At 46.1% G+C, this 26,219-nt stretch overlaps 1 protein-coding gene across 6 annotated transcripts in view; it reads right to left on the bottom strand.

Annotated features, from left to right (window-relative positions):
- The window catches only part of Fntb (farnesyltransferase, CAAX box, subunit beta), an 89,500-nt gene that overhangs the window by 60,650 nt on the left and 2,631 nt on the right, over positions 1 to 26,219 (bottom strand). For all 6 annotated transcript variants that reach the window (XR_015622126.1, XM_087554565.1, XM_087554566.1 and 3 more), the window contains 2 exon segments: positions 9,851 to 9,915; positions 15 to 87 (listed from right to left, as the gene is read on the bottom strand). Coding sequence is in view for 4 of the 6 variants with exons in the window: in XM_087554565.1 (XP_087410691.1) it covers positions 15 to 87; positions 9,851 to 9,915 (138 nt within the window). In the remaining 2 variants the exon portion in view is untranslated.

The raw sequence follows: 26,219 nt of genomic DNA, 5'->3' as shown, positions 1-26,219 counted from the left end.
CAGGTAACGGTTACCTCATAGGCATCTGTCAGTTGTCGAAGGCCTCTTTTCAGATAATGGAAGTGCTTCTCCCTCTGCAGAACGAGCCTGGAAAGACAAAGAGCCTGTAAGCCCTTCTAAAAGCTCACACACGCACATGCACATTCTTACACACACCTGTTAGCACACTGTGCACAGTCGCTAAGTGGATACCTGGTAACTTCAGTATGTACAAAAAGCAACTACACCAGGGAAAAGAGGCTCAAGCTGAGTTCTCTGGCTGCCTGCACACCGTTCTGGCAAATGTTCTGAGAGGAAACACCTTGTGATGGAGGTGTCTGCTCTGCACTGGGCACAAGATGCTTGGTACTGACAGTCTACCCAGATCCAGGACCGGCCAAGCTGTGAACATCCTCGCTCAGAACCTTGCTGCTTCCGCCTCCCCGGCTTCAGTCATTTCTTCTCAGACACTTGTCTGACATCTGTACTTTGTCCCCTGCCCACCCCTTAGCTGTGCATCTGTTACTCTGGCCCCAAAATTCCACCTCCCACCCGCTGGCCAGAAGATGCTTTTTGTATTCCACGGGCTAGGCACACCCGTGGCACTGGGGTCAGCAATACCGGCTTTGAGATGGAATGCGGCCCATAGCCACCTGCAAGGGCGAAGAGAGGCGGGGCTTCCTGCTTAGTGTTGAAAGATGGCCTGTGTGGTTATGGGAGAAGGAAAAGCAGAAAGAATGTCAAGACGTTCACTGAGCCTGCTGACTACAGGGAAAACGGGGAGGAGAAGCACTCTCTTCTAGGGAGTCAATAAACAATGGTTTCCAGAGCACACTGCTCTGTGCTCAGAACACGGTCACTAATGTGGTCTCTATCTCAGAAGAACCTTCCAAGGCAGGAATAGAAATGCTGTCTCAAAAGGAAAGCAATGGTGGTGGTACCCACCTGTTGTAGTCCTAGCACTCAGAAGGCAGGAGGACCACAAGCTCAAGGGCAGCCTACATAATGAAATGAGTGCCTCCTCAGGAAAAAAAGAAATCACAAGCTGTTAGAGACAGTGGGGTCTCTGAGCATGAAGGACTGTCCATTGAGTCATTGAGGGGTTGTAATGCCTTCCTCAAGTGGGTTTTCACGAATCCCATGTTACAAAGCGAGGGAATTCCTCCCTCTGCCTCTTCCCCAGGCACCCACTGGCCTTCTGCCCCGCGCTGAAACGGCAAAGGTCCTCGCAGGAAGCTTCCCAGTCTCCAGAGTCTTTAACCAAAATACGCTTTAAACAGATACATATAATAAAATCCCCTAGTTCAGGCAACAGAAATGGTCTTAGACGCCGTGAGACACAGACAGGAACCCAGATCACGCATAGAGAGGGGAATATTTATCTACTATACAAGGTGACAGGTGAAACGGAAGAAGGCAGGAGGTCAGAACCACAGCAAGAACCATCCTTAAAGGGAGACAGGAGCAAGCAGGAACAAGGGCAAGTCATGCCACACCACAGGCAATGAGGAAGGAGAGAATAATCACAAAGAAGTATTTAGCAGGAGCAGATGATGCAGGAAGACTGAAGAAAAAGATGACCAACAACAGAGAGGCCAATGGCCTTTGTAAACGCTCAGGGCAGAGCTCAGAGCAAACTACATAGAAAATGGTTGCTAGGTAGGGAGTCACAGGACTATAAGCTTAGCGCTGGAGGCAGCATGATCAGGAGTTCAAGGCCATCCTCTTCAATATAACAAGCTCAAGGCCATCCAGAGCTACATAGGACTCAGTCTCAAAAACCAGAAGAAAGGGGAACTGACCAGACTTCGTTTCTCTTTCAGAGGGTCTAATGGTCAGGACTCCTGTGTAGGGAGCATCTTGCACGGAGGATGACTGTTCCCCACAACTACGATCCACTCGTGGACCTAGACGAGCAAAGGCAAGTTAGAGCCCTGTCCACTTGATGCTCTGACCTGGTAAGTGCTCTGAGCTCACAGGAAGGCAGGGGAAGTCAGAAATATCCTCGCTCAGAGAACAGTACTGAGACAAAAGCAGAAGATGAAACGGCCAGGCAAAAACCGAACTTAACTTAGTTAAGATGTTGGAGCCAAAGCACATGGGAGAAGTAGGCAGAGAGAAGTCAGACTGGAGAGGGGCAGAACCTGGAAGTCCATTAAAGGAGTTGTTTAAAGCCTGAAAGAAGGCTGCGTATGGTGGTGCACACCTTTGATCCCAGCACTTGGGAGGCAGAAGCAGGCACATCTCTGTGAGTTCCAGACTAGCCTGGTCTACATAGCAAGTTCCAGGCCACCCAGGGCTACACAGTGTGGCCCTATCTCAAAACAAAAGAGAACAGAAATACCCTGAAGCAAAGCTGGGCACTGGAGCCCATGCCCTAAACCCAGGACTCAGAAAGCCAAGGCTGGCCCAGACTTCATAGTGAGTGTCAGCCTATCCTGAGAGTTTGTTTCTAAAACAAAACAAATAAAACCTAAGGGGCAAACGGGAGCCTGAAGTACAATAAGGATGACCCTGAAAACATGCTCTGCTTAGCCACTTACAAATTTCCACATGTTATATGATCCATTTATATGAAATATCCACAAAGGAAAAACCCTTAGAGACAGAAAGTAGATTAATTAGTTGCCTAGAGTTCAGGAGGATGAAGGCGCTGAGGGTGGTGGGTAAGGGTGTTCTTCTAAGGGGTGATGAAATGCTCAAAAATTAACCTTGATAAGCTATACTGCTCAGTGAATATGCGAAAACCAACGAGTTCCACACTTGAACTCAATGAATTATGTAAGAGTTATATTTCATTAAATGTTATTCTTTCCTAAACAGGGACAAAGCTGAACATGGTGTGTGCCTGCACAGGAGGCCAGCATGCATGACACTGGGGCAGGAGGCTGGGGCTGGGGCTGGGGCAGGAGGCTGGGGCAGGAGGCTGGGGCAGGGGGCTGGGGCAGGAGGCTGGGGCAGGGGGCTGGGACAGGGGGCTGGGGCAGGAGGCTGGGGCAGGGGGCTGGGGCAGGAGGTTGGTACAGGAGGCTGGGGCAGGGGGCTAGGGCAGGGGGCTGGGGCAGGGGGCTGGGGCAGGAGGCTGGGGCAGGGGGCTGGGACAGGGGGCTGGGGCAGGAGGCTGGGGCAGGAGGTTGGTACAGGAGGCTGGGGCAGGGGGCTGGAGCAGGAGGCTGGGGCAGGGGGCTGGGGCAGGAGGCTGGGGCAGGAGGTTGGTGCAGGAGACAAGGGCAGGAGGTTGGTGCAGGGGGCTGGGGCAGGAGGCTGGGGCAGGGGGCTGGAGCAGGAGGCTGGGGCAGGGGGCTGGGGCAGGAGGCTGGGGCAGGGGGCTGGAGCAGGAGGCTGCATGTCCAAGGCCACAAAGTCTCCACTTCCCGGGCTGTTAAAGCCCAAGACTAAGGACCCGAGATCCATCCATCCTCTACCTAGATATGTGCTGCCCATGTGTCGTACGCACGTATACACCATAGCAAGCAAGTAAAAGGGATTTTAAAGGGGGCTCCACATCCTCAGAGACAGAGATGTTGTGATGTGCAGGTGTGTGAATCCAGACAAATCTTGGAGTTTGAAGTGGGGAAGAGGAGACAAGGAAGCCATGTGGATGACAGCCTGTGACTTTCCAGGAATGAGGAGCCCGGTGCACAGGAGCTACAGCCTGGCTGCTGTGGTGATGGTGTTGGGGGAACTCATGAGATGAATAAAGGGACTGGGACCAAGGAGTATTAACATTTTTAGTGAAGCCAGTTAGCAGACATTTCTAGGTGTTTCTTGATGATCTTTTTTATAAAAATGGAGTCTCACTAGCCCAGGTTAGCCTCAAACTCAAAATTCTCTGCCTTAGCGGAGGCTTTTGTTATGCGTGTGTGCTACCTTGCCTGGCTTCCTTGCTGGGACTGTTTGGGAAACAGCAGTGGGCAGAGCAGACTAAGCAGGGAGGGAGGGAAATGGTAAGCACATTTCTGAAATAGCTCATGTGTCCTGGCTCAGCCCGAGCAGGATGGAGCCACAGGCTAGCACAAGCCTATGACAAGAATGAGCAAGACCATTAATGAAGGCAGACGCCCAGGCCAGGTGAAATCAAACACTACCAGTATCCGGACTCTACACTGATCTTACCTAAGTAGTCCAGGCTGGTTCTGAACTAAGATCTTCTTGCCAAGATCCCCAAGCTCTGGGGGTTACATACACGTACCACAAGCCAGGCTTTGGCTGGGTTTTTTGTTTGTTTGCTTGGTTGGTTTTGTTTTTCTGAGATAGGGATTCTCCATGGAGCCCTGGAATTCGTTTTGTAGAACAGACTGGCCTGTAACTTGGAGATCCTTCCTCTGACTCTGCTGAGATTATCAACATGTGCCACCACGAATGACATTTTTACCAAGCTCAGTTAAACAACTAAACAAACCCTTCAAAAGTACAGAAATGCAGCCCAGAGAGACAGCTCAGCATAAGAGCACTTTGGCCTGACGCCCTGAGTTCAATCCCTGGAGCCCACATGGTTCAAGGACACAACTGAGTCCTTCAAACTGTCTTCCGACCTCCAAGCACCCACCCTATGCACATACACAACACAAATAATGCAAAAGGAAATGCTCTCAAGCACTGAACAGTCACTAAGAAGTCAATGAGCGCCAAGGCCGGAGCTTTTGGCCTCCAAAGGCAACAAATGGGCTTGCTTAAGTGAAAGAACTGCCTGGACCCTAAGTGCCAGGAATTACCTTCTCATCTACCTCAGGCTGCTCCTTAGAACCAGAGCCAGCCCCAGGTGAGCCCCCTCCTGAGGAGCTTCCCTCCAACCTTGAGCCTCACCCACAGACAGCAGGGCAGGCCCAAGAGCCCTGGAAAGAGGGGGACTGTTTTCTAGCTGAGTCTGTCTGAAGAGAAACTTCAGCTTCATATGCTGGAGGAAAAGGAGGCTTAGGGAATGTGGAGAGAGATTATTTCCAATGACATTTCCCCAGACCAACGTCTTACTTCTTCCACTCTTATCCATTAATTATAAGCATATAAAGGTATTGTTAAGTTGAACTGTTCAGTTTTATTGTTTTGTTTTGTTTTGGCCAACCAGAAATTGCACTAAGTTGTACCAAAAAAAAATTGCTACTATGAGCTAAATTGTGCCCCCACCCTTCACAGCCAATGCTGAAATCTTAACCCACGGTGTGACTGTGTTTAGAAATCAGACCTTTAAGCAAGAATTTAAGGGCAAATGAGAGCCCAAGGGTGTGGAGCCCTACCCAATAACACAGGTGCTTTAGTAAGAGGACGAATGCCAAGGGTGGAGCTCGGCGTGCAGCGCTTGCCCAGGATGCACAAAGGCCCTAAGAAGCCAAGGGAGGAGAGGAGACTCCAGGGAGTCTGAGCACAAACAAAGGCTACGTGGGGACACAGACAGACAGACAGACAGCCAACCGCAAATCCTAAGACCCGCCTCAGGAGAAACCAGGCCTGCTGGCATCTTGATCCTGGGTTTCCAACCTCTTGACCCTATTCCGCCCCTGGGTTTCAGAGCACCCAGGGTGAACTTGGTTACCAAGCTGACTCACACCCCTACATTCTCCTTTCATTCTGTGTGTAGGAAGTTAAAAGCCAAAGCTCCTCCCACCCCCAAGAGCTCAGCCTCAAAGCCAAGAATGGGGAAAAGAAAGCAGAGGTTGGGATGACGCAAGAACTCAGAACACCAATGGGCAAGGGCACTCAGGTGACAAACAGAGGGACACCGGGTGTGCATGTTCATGTGTCTAGGGACTGGAATTGGAAGGGATTTAAAGTGTGTACCACGGAGTGACACAGCTTATATTCTGAGGTAGGCCCACTCAGCTTCCAGACCTTCCCCAAGTACCTTCCTCTCCTTCCAACGTCGCCCCATGACCTCACTGAGTTCTGCTTTTTGTGGCCTCAGGACTTTGCACGTGTTGTCCCCTCTGTCTGTAACATTCTAGACACTTCTAAGTTAGCCAACTCATCCTGTGGGTCCTAAGAGAATACATGGTTGACTCTTTGGAGACTCTTTAAACACAGGTGCTGAATGAGGGGACAAACCCTGAAGGGCTTCATGACAAGACAGAGTGAAATCAAGCACACTTCTCCAAACCTGGACCTCCCCCGAGTGTCCTGTGGTGGACTGTGACACAGAAGACACTGAGCATAGAAAACGCAGCACTAAGAAGAAGTATGTCTCCCAGAGTCTCAGATTTCTCTACAGGAATCGCAGAAGACACAGGTCAAGTTTCTAGGACTCCAGTGCTGGCTTCAGAACCACCCACAGCTGCTAGCACAGCTTACTGCACTAAGGAGCACATGGGTCACTTCTGCCCTAGAGAAAATTTTAAACTCTGTGTGTGTGTGTGTGTGTGTGTGTGTGTGTGTGTGTGTGTGTGTCTGTCTGTCTGTCTGTCTGTCTGTCTGTCTGTCTGTGTCTATTCTGCACAGTTTATACATTTTAGGTTTCACATTAAGGCAAATGAACTAGAAAAGTATACATTAAGGACTGTGCTGGCCAAGTGGTTAATCACGCATGGTTCTGGACTAGAAAGGTATACATTCCTAAGGGGCAGAACAAGAGGGCTTTGGAGAGGCCTGGAATGAGGTTTTATTAGAAGGACTACTGCATGGCCAGAACAAAAGTGAAGAGGACAATGAGGGCATGGCCTCGCTCCCCTAGGTGCAGCTGGGGAGGGTTACTGTAGACAGAAGAAAGCACAGCCACGAGCATCTGGAAGAGTCAGACTGAACATGGCCAGCAGAACAGACTGGGCATGAGAGGAAAGGGCGACAGGGAAAGGGAGAAAGGAAGAAGAGAGACAAAAGAAGACCAAGAGGGCAGAGAGAACCAAGAGAAGAACCAAGACAGCATGTCGCCAAAGTGGCTGAGTTATATAGACAGGAAAGAGAGGCTGGCGGAAGGGAAGCTCAACTCAGCTGAGGGCCTGGAGAGGTTTAGGGGGTCAGGGGTCAGAAATACTGAGAGAAGCCAGGTCTCTGTCAAAAGCACTTGGAGCCACTGAGAGACTGGTGGCCAGAGTCTGCTTTGATATGCTAACAGGCACCTCATCCATGGATCCCTGGTTTCTTTGAGACCTAACAGAAAATACTGACTTTTGTAAGAAACCAGGATGCAGTGTGGCATCTGAGATCACAGCATCTGAGAGGTGGAGAGAGCAAGACGGAGCTCAGGGTCAGGCTGCATAGTGAATGCCAGCCTCAGCACCACTGTGGGCATTCCTGGACCTGCACACAGCCAGCCGTCCTGACAGGGTGTCACAGCTGATGAGCATAGCACAGTGACCTCAGGAATACAATCAAGCTGTCACCAGCTTGTTGGTGTACTGCCAACATCTGGGAACGCGTGCGGTGAGTCACGAAAGTCCGTTCCTGAATCAAGCTGTCAACACTCTCAGATGTGATTTTGTTTCTTTGGTCTGTTGTTATTTGGGGGTTGTTATATTTTGTTTTGTGGTGTAACACTAGGCCTCATATCTCTACACAAATACTCTACATTTCACTGTTCCTCCTAGCCAAGACTTAAATTTTGATTAACAAAAGGTTAAGATTATAATGATAATTTAAAATTTTGATACATTTTCAGATTTTTTTCCTTGGTGGTGGTTGGGGGTAGGGATTGTCCTGGGTGTGGAAGCCAGTGCCTGGTGCATTCTGGCAAGTACTTTACCATGATGAACCATACCCCAGACTGATCCTTAGACCCCAGCTCATTCTGTGGTAGTTAGCTCTGGCTTTACACTGATAGCCTGAGTTTTACACTCAGCTATTCAGCCAAACTGTGTAATATTTCTATTATCAATTCACATGCTAATCATCCTGTAAGCCACTCATGTTCTGGGCTAGAGAGAAGGCTCGGCAGTGAAAGCACTGGCTGCTCTTGCACAGGACCTAGGTCATGTTTCTAGCACCTATATGGTGGCTTACATCCATCCTAATTCCAGTGCCAGGAGATCTGAAAACCTTCTTCCGGCCTCTGCAGGCACCAGACATATACATGATACATACACTTCCAGTTTGTAAAACCCTTTTTTAGATAGTCATTTTCATAGGCAAAAAATGACAAAATTTAAAACAAGAAATACAAAAGTGCTGGGTGACGGTGGCACACGCCTTTAACCCCAGCACTCAGGAGGCAGAGGCAGGCAGACCTCTGTGAATTTGAGGCCAGCCTGGTCTACAAACAGGAAACCCAGGGCTACACAGAGAAATCCTGTCTTGAAAAAACAAACAAAAAAGAAATACAAGAGAAAAACATTTAAAAGAAAACAGAAAAAAAAAAGGAGAGAAGAAGAAAAGAGAAAAATAAAAACGGGAAGCTATGATTCCTGAGACAAACCCGGAAAGCTGATCTATTCTGCTTCTAGAAAGTTCCAAGCCCAAGAACACTTGCTTTCCACCCACACCTAAGATCTATGAATTCGGGGTGGAGTCTGCCACCGCTCTCCAAAACCCTTCCAGACTGCAGCCTCTCAGCCGTCCTCACCTCTCGTTAAGAAGCACAGAGTCCAAAGGATGGGCAATGAGAAGAGAATGTCAGATGTCCCTCGAGTGGGAACACAGAGCCCTAGGCAGGAGCAGTGACTCAGAGCCCACTCAGGTGAGTCATCTGCAGACACAATGGCTAACAGCAAAGCCCTCTTCCCCGCTGGCACACCCTTCAGTCCAACCGTTACCTCTGGGAAGCAAAGCTGGAGCAGGTCTGTGTGGAGGAGGCAAGAGTGGCATAGGTTCTCTTACTGTCTGTTCCCGAGCTGCTGACATAATGTCATTTGCTAAGCTCCAGCTGCGGCTTGAGGCAAAAGGAAAAGTTCCTTGGACTGAGGACTGTTCTGGGTAATGCAGAGACAAAGCCTGGCAGCTAGAGGAAGGCCCCTTGCCTTTCCAGGGAAGGATGAGGGCCTCCACCTTCTCCCTAGTCCTTTTCCAGCTGCTTTTTTTTTTTTTTTTTTTTTTTTTTTTTGCACTGGCTAATTAGGGAGGGAACAGAGGCTCAAAGGTAACAAGGGCAGAAGCATATGTAGATTTTCAGTAAGAAGTACCGGGAGACCTCTGTCTTGGGTCAGTGTCCTGGGTCACCCTGAGAGTCCAGGCAGGCATGCAAAGCGGTCAGCCCTGTTGTCTGATGAACCAGTCACAGACTTTTATGTACTTGGCCCGAGGACTGTTGCAGAACACTAAGCACAGAAGGGTTATTTCTAGGCTGGAGATGTGTGATGTGCATGTGAGGCCCCAAGTTCAAACCCCAGCACTGCAAGGCAGAAAAGAGAATGAATTTCTACCTCTCCGGCCTCCTCATCTGTAGGAATAAACTCTGACCAGGTGTCTAAAAAGAAAAAGTCCCCTTAAATTAAAAACTTTCTTAAGAAGTCAGCAGACAGCCAGGCGAAGTGGTACATGCCTTTGATCCCAGCACCGGGGAGGCAGAGTTCAAGGCCAGCCTGGTCTACATAGTGAGTTCCAGGACAGCCAGAGCTACACAGGGAAACCCTGTCTTAAAGCAAGGGTGAGGGGGAGGATGAAGAGAAGGAGGAGGAGAAGGATGGTAGACATGCTAAGCAGGGGGGTACTTCAGACCATACAGTATCTTAACCAGATTGGTTCAGCTGGTGTCTCCTGCGTTTAATTTGGATAGTGTCAGAAATAACTATCCTAGGGGCCCCGGAGATGGCTCTGCAGTTAAGAGCACTTGCTGTTCTTCCACAGGACATGAGCTTGGCTTCCAGCACCCCGTCAGGTGGCTCACAATCACCTGATCTCCGATTCCAGGGACGTAGAGGTTTAGTCCAGCTGGTTGAGGATGTTTAAGTAGAGGCGAGGACAGATGACAAGGCCCCAAGCTCAGGCCCCCAAGCTCCAACGAACAGCTTACCTTGGTACGAGGTGGTTAAACTTGTAAGAACTGAAGACCTCCTGGATCTTTTCTTCTACTTTGGCCTGAGAGGTGGCAGGACATGGAAGAGAGAAAACATAAAGATGAGAGGCTATCCACTTTCTTCTACCTCGACCTCTGTCCAGTGCCGAAGGTTTTCAGCACAGCTCTGTGCTGCACAGACATTCAGAGTCACGGCTTAATAAAAACAACTAGCCAACACAGACAGATATAGAACCCCAGTCCAGGCGCTAATCCTTTCTGATAAACATAACCGACTCTCTAGTCTTTGCTGGTGGAAATGGGACTACTTACTCCCCAGTTTCAGCCCATTTGGTCACCTCTTCAGGGATGGGAATGTCACGATAGCCTTGCTCATGGCTCTGTGGAGCTCTTGCGGAGGCCCATGAAAGGAAAGCTGCTTCCTCCTTGTGGAGGCCTGGGTTAAGTAGAACGCAAGTCGCATACGCATTACCCAAAGTGTAAGACTTAACCCAGGTGGGCCTGTCAGTCACTTGGTGGAGACCATTCCCCCCTCAACCAGGCCAATTCATCTTCAGCCATGCTAAAAATACGGGAGGAACAGTTATCCCTTTAAAAATAATTTAAGGATTCCCTTCCCAGAATCCCAACTCTCAGTATAGTTTCTTATGGAACTATGCCATGGGCTCTGCTAAGTCTTCTGTTTTTCCAAATTATTCCAAAAAGCACTTTTTTTTTTTTAAAGCTTTTTCTTTCTTTTGGATACTCACCAAAACCTGGGCTTTCACATTTTTCTGCTGAAGCCCCCTGCCTTCCACCATGAGGCTGCTTGTAAAAACCTAGCTTAAAAAGCATGGCTTTCTCTTTCTTCCCAACCCACCCCCATTTTCCTCCCCTGGACAGCTGCTAAGATTTACAGCTTTGTCTGCCCTGGACCATTTCTTTGAAACTCTAATAAAGATGTCCTGGGTCTTTTTTCCCCTGAAGCCATTCCTCAATTCTTTTATTAATAAGACCAAGAACTCTAAAAAGGCATTTTGATTTCTAGTAGCAGGTCACACCCTGAATGACGCACCCCAAAAATTCTAGTAAAATTAAGACGAGAAGAGAGGGAGAAAGATGAGGAGAGACTGCCCTGTTTATAAAAACATGCTGGTGTCACATAAGTTTCTCCAGCAACTTCATCCATGCTCTCCAAAAGGTAACAATAGCTGCCCCTTTCCACAGAGTCCTGAGTTCCCTCCCTAAGTTCGAGAGAAGCCACACCCAAATGATGGAGTTCTGAACAGCTAATATTTCTTGTGATTTACAGAACAGAGCGATTGGAGACCTTCAGGTAGCTGCAAACGTGTCCTGCCCCTCCTGATGTGTTAAGTCTGTGTAAGCATGCACACTGCTATGAAGTTTAAGCTGCAGAAGGTAGTAAATTCATCTAAAGAATTACAGGAACTAGTTTTAGGAGATTGAGGGGGATTGTAATGTACTGACTAAGAAAAAAGAACAGTCATGCTGTGGTGATGAAGAGGAAGAAGGCCACACCCAGCCCTTGGCCTTCTTGCTCACTGCCCCCTGTACCTTTTATTTCCCTCTGAGAGACCACCTGCAGTCCTAGGTTCTCTGAGATGGCCTTTTTTAAGGGACAAATGTTCCTCCTCACCTTCTCAGGGTGCTTTAATTCCTTCCTGTCAACTCTTAACTAAACATTGGCTTTTGAGTGGTGAGAGGCAGTTTGGGTGTTTATCTCCCCAGTACCAGTCACTCAGAGGGACAAGGGAAGGTAGATACTGAGGGACTAGGAGGTGGACAGACTCCCTAGTAGTCAGGCAGAAAGGGAGAGAGTCCATGACTAGGTAATAAAGATGGTGAACTTCCAAGATGGCATTTTGCTTTGTTTTCCTCCCCTACTCGAGATACATGCTTTCTCTTATTTCTGTGCAGGGAATCAAACCCAGAGTCTGGCACAGGGCAGGCAGCACTCACCACCTAGCTATACTCCCTGAAAGATTTATTCTCTCTGTTCTACAAAACTGCCAACCAAATACGATCAGTTCCTATGAAAGACTGCATGTTACTGTCAAGTTGAAGTTTAAATAAAACTATAAAAATCATCTAAGAAATGTATAAGGACATAACTTCTAAGGTGCCAAGGAATTAGAAAATCTGGTTCTCTGTCAGACACACATCTCCACAGTGTCACAAAATGAAGCCACTCAGAAAATCAAGTCACCAAAGAAGCCACCGGCCTCTCTTTCTGCCTTCCTTTCTCTTTGTCACTCATTTATTGTGTTTTATGATTTAGATTTTGTTTTAAAGTGTGAGAAATGTGCAGAGCTTCCTTGCATTACTGAGGAGAGCAGTGATGTTAACCATCTACAATGGCAGCCCCCTAAAATATATTTATATTTCGTTTTAGGATATGTTTTGGTATCTCTATTTGGACGTTAGTTTGAGGGATGATGTGGTTAAGAATTTTTAATACTGTAAGTAAAAGATCAAAGTGAACATCAAATATGACTTAGAAAAAAGCAGAACATTGTCCTAGATTCCTTACAGTTCTTTCTCCATTCCAAATACTCCCCTTGGACTAATGCAAAGCAGCAGACAAACGGAACATAGACAGTGTTCCTGCTGTGCTGCACATAAATGATCTGGGGAAATATCCATGCAGCATGTCAGCAAGAACAGAAAATCAAGATCTGCCTGTAGCATACTGTTGTATACCTGAGATGACAAATCCTCAATGAAACAAACCCACTAGCAAGCACAAGCCAGTTCCAATCCATGTAACCTTCAGATGCCACCAGAGGCATCCACAGTCTCCCTAGAATTCTGCCACTTAGACATCCTACTCCCACTTGGGCACATGGACATCAAACACCAAGCAAGAGAATGGAGGTTTACTTCTACACTAAAATACCTTGATGGAAACACAGGGAAATGCCATAGTGCTCGGGGTAAGGTAACAGAAACATTCCCAACACTCTGCAGTTACCTCTGGATCCTAATCGCACCTTCCACTCAATGCTGTCTGCAGTGGACTGATGCCGACCGTTCAAGTTAGAAGTTCTAATGGATACCTGTCACGGGCCAGCTCTCTATAAAACTGGGGTCACATATCAGATATCCTGCATATCAGATTTTACAATTCATAACAGTAACAAAATTGGTTATGAAATGGCAGTGAGATAATTTATGGGTGGGGTCATACAACACAGGGAAATGTATTAAAGGGTCACAGCCTTAGAAATGTTGAGAACCACTGCTCTATATGGATAGATATTTTACATGGTTTCTCGGTGTTGCTCCATTTGAAATCTATGTAAACTTTATCATGCTAAGATAAGCTATTCTAGCTATTGAGATGGTAAAATTGCTACTCAACACTCATTCACTACTAATAGATAATATATATTTTATCAACAATATTAAGAGCTTAATTATTTTAATACCTAATTTAATATATAAGTAATAAAAATTACTAAAAGGCAATATTAGATTTAAAGTCTCTATACTCTTTAGACTCACATATAAACACATGTATTTTACACACACACATATATATATAAATGTATAAATATGTAGGGAGCATGGGGGGTTGCCAACATGTATGTCACTTCCATGAAGTGCCCTTGAAGGCCAGAAGATGTTGGGTCCCTAGAACTATAGTCACAGACAGTTGTGACCTTCCACGTGGGTTCTAAAAACCTAGGTTCTCTGGAAGAGCAGCCAATGCTCCTAACCACTGAACTCCCCCTCTAGTCCCCTCGATTATATATTTATAATATGTATGTAGCAGAAAATGTTCTTATGGGGACTGGGGAGATGGCTCTGCAGTTAAGAGCACTGACTGCTCTTCCAGAGGTCCTGAGCTCAATTCCCAGCAACCACATGGTGGCTCACAACCATCTGTAATGGAGTTCAAAGCCTTCTTCTGAAGAGGGCTACAGTATACTCACATACATAAAATAAATAATTCTTTTAAAAAATGTTATGATATATGAAATGTAATATAACATATCCATCTGTAATACGTATTTCACTATTTACATATATATTTATATATGACAGATGCAACATGAAATTATCATTAAAGTTTGGTTATATTTCATGGCTTTTCAGATGCAACTGTACACAGCATGTGTATGTTTTTAATTATAATCACCATTTTTTTTTAGTACAGACAATAGGCTAAGGCCAAGCACTCTGCATTCCTAGTTCTAATAGCTAAAAGGATTAACATTGACCATATAAGTCCTGATCAATTATTTAAGTGAAAATAACTAGATTCTTTTGTAAATTGCTACATTTTCTTTGATTTTGTTCTCTGAAGTCTTTGTGATATTTTTAGTTGTTGTCTGTTGATACTCTGCTACAAAAAGGTAAGAAATCTTTTTCTATTAGGAATCAGTGTATTTAATAGGCACCAGGAGGCCATAGTTACAGCTGAGCCTTCAAATAGAGATAAGGGGCTGGAGAGACAGCTCTGCAGTTAATAGCATTTGCTGCTCCTCTAGAGGACCCAAGTGGGTTTCCTGGCAACCACATTTGGTGGCTCATGACTGCCTATAACTCTAGCCCTGGATATTCCATGTCCTTTTCGGGTCCCTGCATGCATGTGTGCAAACACTCATACACACACACACACACACACACACACACACACACACACATGCACGCACACGCATGCACGCATGCGTGCACTACAGTAAATCTTTAGCTGAGTCTGGTGGCACATCCTTTAATACCAAGAGCTGGGAGGTAGAGGAAGGCAGAGCTCTATGAGTTCTAGCATAGCCTGGTCTACAGAGTAAGTTCCAGGACAGCCAGGGCTAGTGAGATCTGTCTTATCTACCCCCAATTATAATAAATCAATTGATCCTGATTGAAGAGAGACTCGGCATTCACAAAAGTTCAGGAGACTCCAGGAAAACTAAGACCCTTCTAAACAATTGCTTATGCTTGACCCAAAAAATGAGGCCTTTGACACTGCTTGCCTGCCTGCCATACTTCTCCCCACCCCCAACCTCCAGCATAGATCAAAGGGCAAAGCCTCATCACAGCAAGGAGGAAGAATTAAAAGCAAAGCACAAGGCTTTGGCATCTATGTCTTCAGAGAAAAACTGTTCCAAGGCAAGGGGCATACTGTCAGTCAAAATGGAGTCCCCAGTGCCAGCCCATTAGACAGTCACAAGGCCAGAGGTTACAGAGAAGGGGTTCTTATGAAGGTGACCTAAGGGTGAGGGTCTTCTAACTGGGGCTGCCGCATTCCGCTGCAGACCTTTCTTTCAGGCACCTGCAAGTCAAATTTCAAGAATGTTTCACACCGAGCCTCCAACAGATAACAGAGCATCCCAAATCCTCAAGATTGAAGAATGAGCAAGGAACAGAGGGGACTGCACTGAAACAGGGGCTCTGAGACAACGGAATGAACGAATGCATTCGTTTCTGCTGGGAGAGGACAGGCTGAAGCCTGGGGTGGGAGGAGGAGGAGGCCCTGCCCGAGGAGGGAGACGTTGGTTCTGCCACCTCACCTCACAGTTAAGCCACCACAAGTGTCCTTTCATCTTTTCTACAAAGCTCTAACACTGCTGCATCAAAGGCAGACAGGATCTAAAGAACTTTCTCTCCCCAGCTCTGGCCAAACTAAATAGATCCATTTTCCTTCACTCATTTGTTTCTGCAACACAGGGAAACAGAGGCAACACATTGATAGACCTATGTGCCACAGTCCTATCCCCCCACACCTGGCCTCCTGCCTGCCCAAACTGCTCAGGTAAACTCCTTTGTTTACCTCAGGTTCTCACCACCCCACTGGGCCACTCCTGCATGCTCAGACGTTTATAAAGCTCCATTTGTGACTGGGAATGCTGGCACTAGGGAGGCTGGGCATTTGAACCCAGCTTCAGCTACACAAGTGCAAGGCCAGCCTTGGCGACATACTAAGGCCCTATTTAAAGACAACAAAATGGGGCAGGAGAGGTGCCTCGGTGGTTAAGAGGACACAGGGTAAATTCCCAGCATCCACAAATTCACAACTGTCTGTAACTCTAGTTCAAGGGAGTCTGACGCCCTCACACCAGTGCACATAAAATAAAATTAAATAAATTATTAAAACAACATCAACAAAATCAAATAAATAAGCTTCTAGTTTTCTCCTGTCACTCTGTCACCTGGTCGTCTACTGGGTCCTAGTTAGAGAGATGCAAATAAGAAAAAAACAACTGTTCTCTTCTTTCACTCCAGTGAGGAAGGACACTGTGAAGCTGTGTCCTTAGTGTCCATTTTCCTCCAGATTTTGCCCCAGAGCTTCATTCTGGGATGTTGCCTTGAGTCGCTGTTTCAGTAAACTTAACTGTGAGTACATATACGCTGAGTCCTCGAATCCCCGAAACTGAATCCCCAAACTTAAGCATGGCCTTAGGGACCTCCAACCCCCAGTGCAACGAGAAACGTGCTTTGTGGGACAGGATTAGAAAGAAGACATAACGAAGTCCTTTTAGATCTTTATTAAGATGCATGGTGTCACTACCAGTAATTCTAATGCTCAAGAAGCCGGGCAGGGATCGATGCAAGTTCAATGCTAGCATGGTCTACATAGGAAGCTTCACACAAAGCGGGGGCTACATGGTAAAACCCTGTCTCAAAAACATAAAAACAACAACAAAACCAAATCATTACAGTCTTCAGTTTCAGGGCTGGAGAGATGTTCAGTGGTTAAGAGCACTTGTCCTTGTAGACGTCCCAGGTTTGAGTCTCGGCACCTACATGGTGGCTCACAACTGTCCACAACTACAGTTCCAGAGAATCCAAGGCCCTTTGAAACCTTCAGAAGGAGCCAGGCAGGCATGAGGTGACAGACATACATGTGAACAAAACACTCATACACAGAAAAATAAAGTAAATCTAAAGTTTTAAAAATAATTTAATTTGGGCTGGGGATTTAGCTCAGTGGTAGAGCGCTTACCTAGGAAGCACAAGGCCCTGGGTTCGGTCCCCAGCTCCGAAAAAAAGAACCAAAAAAAAAAAAAATAATAATAATAATTTAATTTGCCAGGCAGTGGTGATACATGACTTTAATCCCAGCACTCAGGAGGCAGAGGCAGGTGGGTCTCTCTGTAAGTTCAAAGCCAGCCTGATCTACAGAACAGGTTCCAGGACAGCCAGAACTACATAGAGTTAAACTGAAAAGCCAATGATCATCATCACCACCACCATCATCATCTTCTTCTTCTTCTTCATCATCAATTTGGAAAGATGAGTCAGTGGGTAAAATCACTTGCTGTGCAACCCTGAAGACCAGAGTTCAGATCCCAACACCTACATATCAAGCTGGACATGATCCCCCACACACCCCAGGGCTATGGGATGGTGACAAGAACATTACTATGGCTTGCCGGCTGCCTAGTTCATGGAGCATTTTCAAAATAAGGCAGAGAGTGATGGGACACTGGGTCTCCACCCCAGTGCGCACAGGTGCTCTCACCCACAGGCACCCGCACACACAAATGCACATATACACAACATAAAGACACAACCCCCCCCACACACACACCTTAAACATAGGTGAACTAGGCTTGGATGGTAAAGGTGTTGTCTAGTACGCATGACATGAGGCTTTGGGCTCAATTACCCAGAACTTCACAAAAATAAATAAAAAGAAAGAAATATTGAGGGTCTGAATGTGATCGGCTGTTGTTGCTGTTACTGTTTCATTGTCTACAATCGAGAAAACGACAACAACAAAACCTTTCAATACACGGATTTCCACACAGTGAAAGAAGAGAGCCTAGGGATGCCAAAACACGTACCTCCTGTGACCTCTCACCTTTGCTTTAATTTCCCTGCTTCCTTTTAATCCCACTGTTCTGTTTAATCTCTCCTTTCTACATAAGTCCCCACAGGCAGGTACCAGACTATAGGACAGAAAGGCTGTTCAAGCCCGACAGCAACAGATCCTTTTCTTTGACTAAACAACCAAGGGCCCAGAGGCTGTGTCCCCAGAGCACCGAGCACCGCACACCGTTCATAGCCATGTAAATGAACAGGAGCGGCTTCTCTCAGGAAAAGGATGGAGCTCAGAGTCTTTGACCTACTTCAGAAACACAGCTACATGACAAGATTACAAGAAAGGCCAGGATCAGCACAGAAGATTAATTCCCTAGAGCCCGGCTCTTTACTGTTTAAAAATGGCCCCAAATAAGTGAGCCTTTATTGGATCCAATTTAAATATATACCCAAAGGCTATTAAAAACAAAAACAGAAAAGCAGAGGCTAGCAAGATGGTTCACTGGGTAAAGGCCACCAAGCCTGACCACCTGAGCTCAATCCCTGAGACCCACGTGACTGCAGGAACTGACCCCTGCAAGTTGGCCTCTGACCTCCACAAACACACTGTGATTCATGTGCACAAGTTCTTGCTCCCATGTACATACAAATAAGTGCATATACTTCATTTTTCTATTAAATCTTTGGACAAAAGGGGAAATTAAACATGAACTGGATATTAGATGGCACTACTGAATTAGGTTATTTTCTTCTTAGCCATGATGTTGTTGCCTTTATATAGAAGAAAGTCATTCTTAGGTGACAATATCTTCACATTGCTTTAAAAACTTCAGGACAAAGCTGGGTGGTGGTAGCACACCATTAATCCCAGCATTTGGGAGGCAGAGGCAGGTAATCTCTGTGAATTTGAGGCCAACCTGGTCCACAGAATGAGTTCCAGGACAGCCAAGACTACACAGAGAAACCTTGTCTTGAATCAAAATGCTCCCCACCCCTGCAAATTTTTAGGACAAAAATCATACATAGATACAGTTTTAAGTATATAAAATGTACGTATATGGATAGACATGTAAGCCCACATATTAAAAAAAGAAAACACCCATGTCTTCGACACCTCAGCTATTTCACAACTCTGAAGACAGTGAAAGACCTTAAGAAGCAAACCAACAGGGCTATAAACAGTCCCATCCACAGCCATCACTATCCTGGGGGTGAGATGGGTTCCGCAGCACCCCCTTCTCCTTTGGGAAGAAAGGCTACCTTCTCCCCAGTGGCTCTGGCCAGGATGATAGCCCCTCCCTTTCACCTGGACTCCTCAGTATTACTCAGTATTAGAGGGATAGAAGGCACACCTAAATGACTAAGATATTTAAAAAAAAAAAAAAAAAAACTCCAGATTTAAGAACCCAGAACACCTTGAGACCTTCCAACACCATCCAAGCAGGCAATGCCTCTCCTTGGTCCTTAGTCCTGTGTACCGAGTAACAAAAAGCATATACATTACGCTGACGTTTAACTTCAGAAAACACAGGAACTCGCCTGAGGAGGCTGCAGTCTACTGAGGTGTCCCCTCTGAGGGAAAGGGAGCCAGGATGATGAAGGCTCCATACTGGACATGGCCTTCCTGAGTACTGTCCCCTACATAGCCTTTTCCTCCCTTTAGCCCTCCGTGCCCCTGAATTACCTGAGATGGAGCTTTGAGGTCCATAACCCCTCCATATTCTGAAGATGCTGGCCTGTGAATAAACCTGATCCCTTCCCACGGACTCCAGTCCCCCACACCTGGCTAACACTTTTCATTAATTCATAAATTCATCACATGCCTTCCCTGACTCTAAGTGGGTGAGATTCTCAGTTCTCCAAATGAACACATTAACAGTTTTCTTTAACTAATAATTAAAAGAAAATCTTCGACGTAGTTCCTGTTCTGCCTCCATAAGTCATCATTTAGAATCTTTTAAAAATGTATCCTTAGCCAGGCACAGTGCCGCACAGCTTTAACCCCAGCACATGGGAGGCAAAAGCAGGCAGATCTCTGTGAGTTACGGGCTAGACTGGTCAACATAGTGAGTTCCAAGACAGCCAGGGCTACATAATGAGACCCTGTCTCGAAAAACAACAAAAATGCACTTTTGACTCACATTTGGGAGGGTGAGGAAAGAGACTCATGAAATCAAGGCCATTCTGGCTACATACAAGCAAGGGTCTTTCAGTGGGTAAAAGTGCTTGCCACGGAAGCCTGACAACCTGAATTCAATTCTCAGAACTCACATAAAAAACCTGGGTGCAGTGGCATGGATCTGTACTTGAGAAGAGAGGCAGGCAGGGGGATTGCCTGGATGCTCACTGGCCTACGAGCCTGGAGAATTCAGTGCAGCAAGAAACCACAGCCTGTGAGATCCTGCCTCAACAGCCAGAAAGAGAAATCCTACTCCAACAAGTTATCCTCTGAGCTCCACAGGAGTACAGGTCACACACAAGCTCTCACACTCATATGCACACCACACTCACACTCTCACACACACATCACACACTCAACATACACATCACACTCACACACATATCACACTCACACCACACACACACACATATCACACTCACACCACACACACACACACACACACACACACACGCACGCACACTCACATGCACGTCAAACACCTTAAATACCAGCTCTCAAGAGACAGAGACAGATGGATCTCTGAGTTCCAGGCCAACCTGGTCTACATAGTGAGTTCTATCTAGGCGATCTAGGACTACACATTGAAACCATGTCTAGGAAAAGATAAAATTCTAGAAAAGGCTAATTTTTTTTTCTTTTAAACCAGACATCCGTTACCTTTGGGGTTGGGGTCGGGAGTAGTCACTAGGAAGAAGCATTATGGGATGCTTTGGTTTGACATAGGTTTGTGTACAAAGGAATGAGCGCCTGCCAAACTAAGTGCACGTTTAAATGTTACTCTGATTGTATGCAGATTTCATTCTGTATAAATTACATCTTGCATGAACTATATGTTAATATTAAACTCCAGTTAATGAGTGTTTAACAATTGTCTTGACATCTGCTACTTACTTTGAAATCCACTAAAGAGAGATGGTGGTGTGTGCCTATAACCTAGCACTTGGAAAGCTTGGAGGGAGGATCACCAGTTCCAGGCAGTGGGAGATACCCAGTGAGGCAAACAAATGGAAAATAAAAGACAGGTAAGCGGGAGTTTGGGTCAGTGTTGAGTGTAGGCCTTGAGTTCAGCCCCAATGCCACAAGAGGGAAGGGAAAGGGGAAAGACCCCAGAAGCAGCAGGGTTATTCTGGCACACAGGAATCAGACACAGAGACCTAGGAATTTACGGCCAGCCTAAGCTACAAGACCCTCCCTCAACTCTCTCACCACAGTCTGCCCCCTAAAAAAGTAAAACTAAATGTTAACATAAGAATCCAGATGGGGGCTGGAGAGATGGCTCAGTGGTTAAGAGCACTGACTGCTCTTCCTGAGGTACCAAGTTCAATTCCCAGCAACCACATGGTGGCTCACAACCATCTGTAATGAGATCTGAGGACAGTGACAGTGTGCTCACCCACACATTAAATAAATAAATATTTTAAAAAAAAAGAATCTAGATGGTGAGCATACGCTTTTCACCATGAAATTCTTTAACCTTGCTCAAAATTCTATAATAAACTATGAGAAAACAATAATTATTATTCCTATATTTTATTATGAAGAAATATTCTCACCAAGTGTGTAGTGTGGTGGTACATGCCTTTAATTCCACTCAGGAGAGAGAGGCAGGTGGATCTCTGTGGGTTTTGAGACCAACCTCATCTACATAGTGACTTCCAGGATAGCCAGGGTTACATTGTGAGATCATGTCTCAAAAAACAGTAAAATATTTTCTTAGGCTGGGGAGCCGGGGAGATGGCCTAAAGACTATGCCACAGAAGCATAAGAACTTGAGTCTGTGACCACAACAACAACATTAAAGCCAGGCATAGTACATCTATTGCTCCTGCTCTATGGAACTGGATAAAAAGCACATAGCCAGCCACTGTAGCCAAAGTGGCAAAAAAATATAGCATGTGGTGGTTTGAAGAATGGTACCCAAGGGGCTGGAGAGATGGCTCAGCAGTTAAAAACACTGACTGCTCTTCCAGAGGTCCTGAGTTCATTCCCAGCGACCACATGGTGGCTCACAACCATCTGTAATGAGATCCAATGCCTTCTGGAGTGTCTGAGGACAGCAATGGTGTACTCACAAAAACTAAATAAATCTTAAGAAAGAAAAAGAATAGTCCTAAAAAAGAAAGGCTCATATACCTGAATGCTTAGGGAGTGGCACTATTTGAACAGATTAGAAGGATTAAGAGATGCGGCCTTGTTGGAGGAAGTGCATTACTGGAATTGGGCTTTGAGGTTTCAAAAGCCAATGCAAGCCCAAAGTCTATCTGTTTCTCTGTCTCTGTCTCTCTGTCTCTCTGGATCAGGATGTAGCTCATAGCCCCTATTCCAGTGTCTGCCTGCATGCTGCCATGCTCCCTCTACTGAAGATAATGAACTAAACCTCTAAAACTGTGAGCCAGCTCCCAATTAAATGCTTTCTTCATAAGAGTTGTGTGGTCATGGTGTCTCTTCACAACCATAGAACAGTGACTAAAACGAGGTGGAAGATGACAGAGAAAGAAGGCATGTGGCCAACCTCTGACCTCCACATGTGTACCTACGCACATATGAAAAGAAAAGAAGAAATATTTTTTCAATAATACTGTCATCCTCCCTCTATGTTGTAGGTGTCTAGAATATATTGCTGAACAAAAGAGACTTTCCACCCCAGAGCCTGCCTTTGGCTCACCCACACTCTTTAAACATGAGCATGAAAAGGGAAACCAGAAAGAGGCCTCCCCATGTGAACTGTGCTAGAAAACTAAAATCCCAGAAGCTGGGAACCAGGATAAGTTAGTGAGAACCGGAAGCTCTGTAGTCTCAATACAGACCTACATACTCAGCCTAGGAGGATGGAGTCCATCCGCCAGTTTTTAACAAACCGTTAGGGACTCTGATGCATGCTCATGTTTGTTAGATCAAAAGGTGTGCCTGTGTGTTCTTGTGAGCCCTTTGGAGGTCAGAGGTTAGTGCTGGGTGCCTTCCTCAGCCACTCTCCACATTACTTTTGAGACACGGTCTCTCACTGAACCTGAAGCTCACCAACCTGAAGTTATACAGCCGGCCAGTGAGCTCCAGGGATCCTCCTGCCTCAGTACCACCAGTGTAGGGGCTTTTACCTGGGTGTTGGGCACCTGATCCTAGGTCCTTATGCTTGTGTGACCATCTCCAAAGCCATAAAAGGCTTTTATAAGTGATAAAGTACTTTCTTCATTCATAAATGTTACTTTTTAAAAACACCAACCATACTATTCCTCTTCTCAACTGAAAGGATAACAAAAAAATTCTCTAATGTTCAAGAAGCAAAACATTTTCCTGGACAAATAACTTAATATTTGAGGAATATAGGCAAGTAGAGTATGTCACCCCAAAAGAAGACTGTGGGAGACCAGAACCCATGCGACAAAGCACAGCGCAGGCCATAAGCCTCTTTGGCGTGAGGATTATTTTGAGCTGATTATTTTGAGCAGCAGCAGACACAGCTTTGCAAACAGAGCCGAAGCTGCTCCTTTGTAAGAGGAAGTTTCCATCTCTAAAGAACATCTCCATCTTTCTCCACCTCCTCTGGCAATCCTCCTCTCCCCTCCACTACCACCCTCCTCCCAACATGAAAGATAACTCCAGATTCCTTTCCTCAAAGCACAGTGTGAATCCGCACAACAAACCTTACTACTGATTTCTGCCCTCTTCCAGGTCACCTTCCTGTCACAGGCTTCCCAACACTGCAGTTAAAGACCTTGCGCAAATCAGAACTAAGTCACCTCTTAGAGAGTCACTAACTTCTCTGGGTATCAGCATGAGATGCATGCATGTTAATGACCTTCTGTGTGGCTTCTCTTGCTAATCTCTTCTGACTCAGACAGTTCAAGGTAAAAACTCAGAAAGAGGAGAAACTTTCCTTTTTAAATATTCATGTTATCAGTGAGTGTGTGTGTGTGTGTGTGTGTGTGTGTGTGTGTGCGCGCGTGCGCACGCGTGCGCAGTACTAGGGGTTGAACTTCCAGCCTCTCATATAGCTCTACCACCAAGCTATATCCCAAGGCCCACGGTTACCTAAATTTAAATGCAATTTTTCTCAACAGGCACTTGAATCCTTTGCTACACACCTGAAGGTCTAAAAGTGCTTGTATTTCATCCTAACCAGAAAAATATGTAGACTTCTTTTTGTTTGGTAGACCTAGGAGCCTTACATTTCCAGCCCAGTTTTCTTTTTGCTTATTTATGTTTTTTTTTAATATTAAAGTACATACAACATTTTAAAAATACACACACACACACACACACACACACACACACACACACACACACAGTAGCTGTCTTCAGACACACCAGAAGAGGACATCAGATCCCATTACGGATGGTTGTGAGCCACCATGTGGTTGATGGGAATTGAACTCAGGACCTCTAGAAGAGCAGTCAGTGCTCTTAACCACTGAGCCATCTCTCCAGCCCTATTTGTTTGTTTATAAACAGGGTCTTGCAACGTAGCATAAACTGGCCTTGAACTATGGTTTCCTTGACTCATCCTCCAAATGCTGGGATTATGGAGTATGCACCACCATAGCCAACTTCACCCTCCCTTTCGGATTTACCTAGATTTGACATTTAAATAATACCATCTCACATTCCCCTTAGAGTTGTCTGACAGAAACAACCCTTCCATTTCCAGTGGAAGATTCAGTCTGTGACAGTGGCACACACCTTTAATCTCAACACTTAGGAGGCAGAGGCAGGTGGATCTCTGAGTTCAAGGCCACCCTAATGGACAGGGTGAGTTCCAGGACTGAGAGACCCTGTGGAAAGTGGAAGATGTTTTTGTTCTCTGTTTCTCTGTTCAAGGGTAAACTGAAAACAAACAGCAGTTAGAAACAAATGTTAGCAAGGCCACCACTGAGACTGAGACTATCCATAGTAATTTGAAGTTTGCAATAAGGTGATTCCAATGGCAGGATAATGATGAGGGTGGACGTTAATAGCACAACCTCACCTTGCTATCTACTCAGAAAAGGCCCTTGCGCATCACATCCACTGGCAAAATCCTTATCAAGGGATAGACCTTCACAACTGTCAAGAAACTGACTACACTCTGTCACCTCTCACCAAGAGCAGTGCAATAGCCTCCCAAGCCCTGCCTCTTATCTCCACCCTAATCTCCGTGTGTGTGTGTGTGTGTGTGTGTGTGTGTGTGTGTGTGTGTGTTATTCGCCCCTGAGTGTGGGTGCCCTTGGAGAGCAGAGGCCTCAGATACCCCTGGAGTGGGAGTTCCAGGTTATAACCACCCTGTGTGTGCCAAGAACCAAAGTCAGGTCCTCTGGAAAGGCAGCACACGCTCTCAACAGCTGAGCCATTTCTCCAGCCCAACCCCTCCTCCCCACACACAAATGCGATTCTTGACAGTAACCTGAGCACTCTATTAAGTTACGATTCAGAGCTGCTGAGTCCTGGCAGCTCAAAGGTCTGAAAGTGGGAAGGGAAGGGGTGTTGAGAGAGAGTAAGGGTCTCTGGAGAAGGTACTGGAGATCTGAATTTAAGACTGGGAAGACTTCAGGTCACAGCACTGCAGGAGTGAGGACATGCTCTGATTTCATCCTTCACTCTTTTGACTTCTAGCAATATTTCATGGCTCAATCCCAGCACAAGAGACAAGGGAGACTGTTAATACAGATCTACTTCCTGAGGCAAATCTAAAGATCTACGGTGAGTATGCTTGGTAAATGCAAGCTTTCCAGCCAGTGGCTTCTCAACTCAATTGGCCCTTTCAAACTCAGCAGCCATCAGCCACACATGATTCCATTTCATCTCCTGTCTCCTGGCCTGTCCTCACCTGGCACACTCCCACCTCAGGTTTTTGCATACGCTTTCCCAGCCCAGAACGCTCATCCATTTGGTCCCCTCGGATACTTCAAACACGATCAGATCAAGCATGATATCCTTGGCAACCCTCTGCTCACTGTGTTTTAAGTTTCTAGAAAACTCCTTTTTATCCTCCCTTCTCTGTGGAACTGGTTGTAGATCCGGCCTTGCACATGTTTAAGCACATGCTCTACCAAAGTAACACCCCCATTCCTCATGCTTTTCTTTCCTTAATTGGCTGACTCCCTGGCCTGGAACAATTCTCTTAAAATTCCTTAAAAACATCAAACCCATGTCCTTTGTTCACTGACTCATGCCAAGTGTCTGAGCGGTGTCTAGCACCTAAGAGATTTCTTTAAAAATTTTCATTTTATTCTTTTGTGTGTATGAGTGCTATGTCTGTGCACCACATACAGGAAGAAGCCCCAGAAGCTAGAATAGGACATCAGACGCCCTGAGACTGGAGTTACAGACAGCCGTGAGCCACCTTGTAGGGTCCTAGGGATTGAACCCAGGTCCTCTGGAAGAGCAGCCAATGCTCTTAACCACTGAGCCATCACTCGTGCCCTCAAGAATTTCCTCAAAGTAAAT

Source organism: Rattus norvegicus, chromosome 6, assembly GCF_021556685.1.
Source record: "Rattus norvegicus strain SHRSP/BbbUtx chromosome 6, alternate assembly SHRSP_T2T, whole genome shotgun sequence".
Classification (NCBI taxonomy): domain Eukaryota; kingdom Metazoa; phylum Chordata; class Mammalia; order Rodentia; family Muridae; genus Rattus; species Rattus norvegicus.
This window is presented reverse-complemented; position numbering and strand designations above follow the sequence as displayed.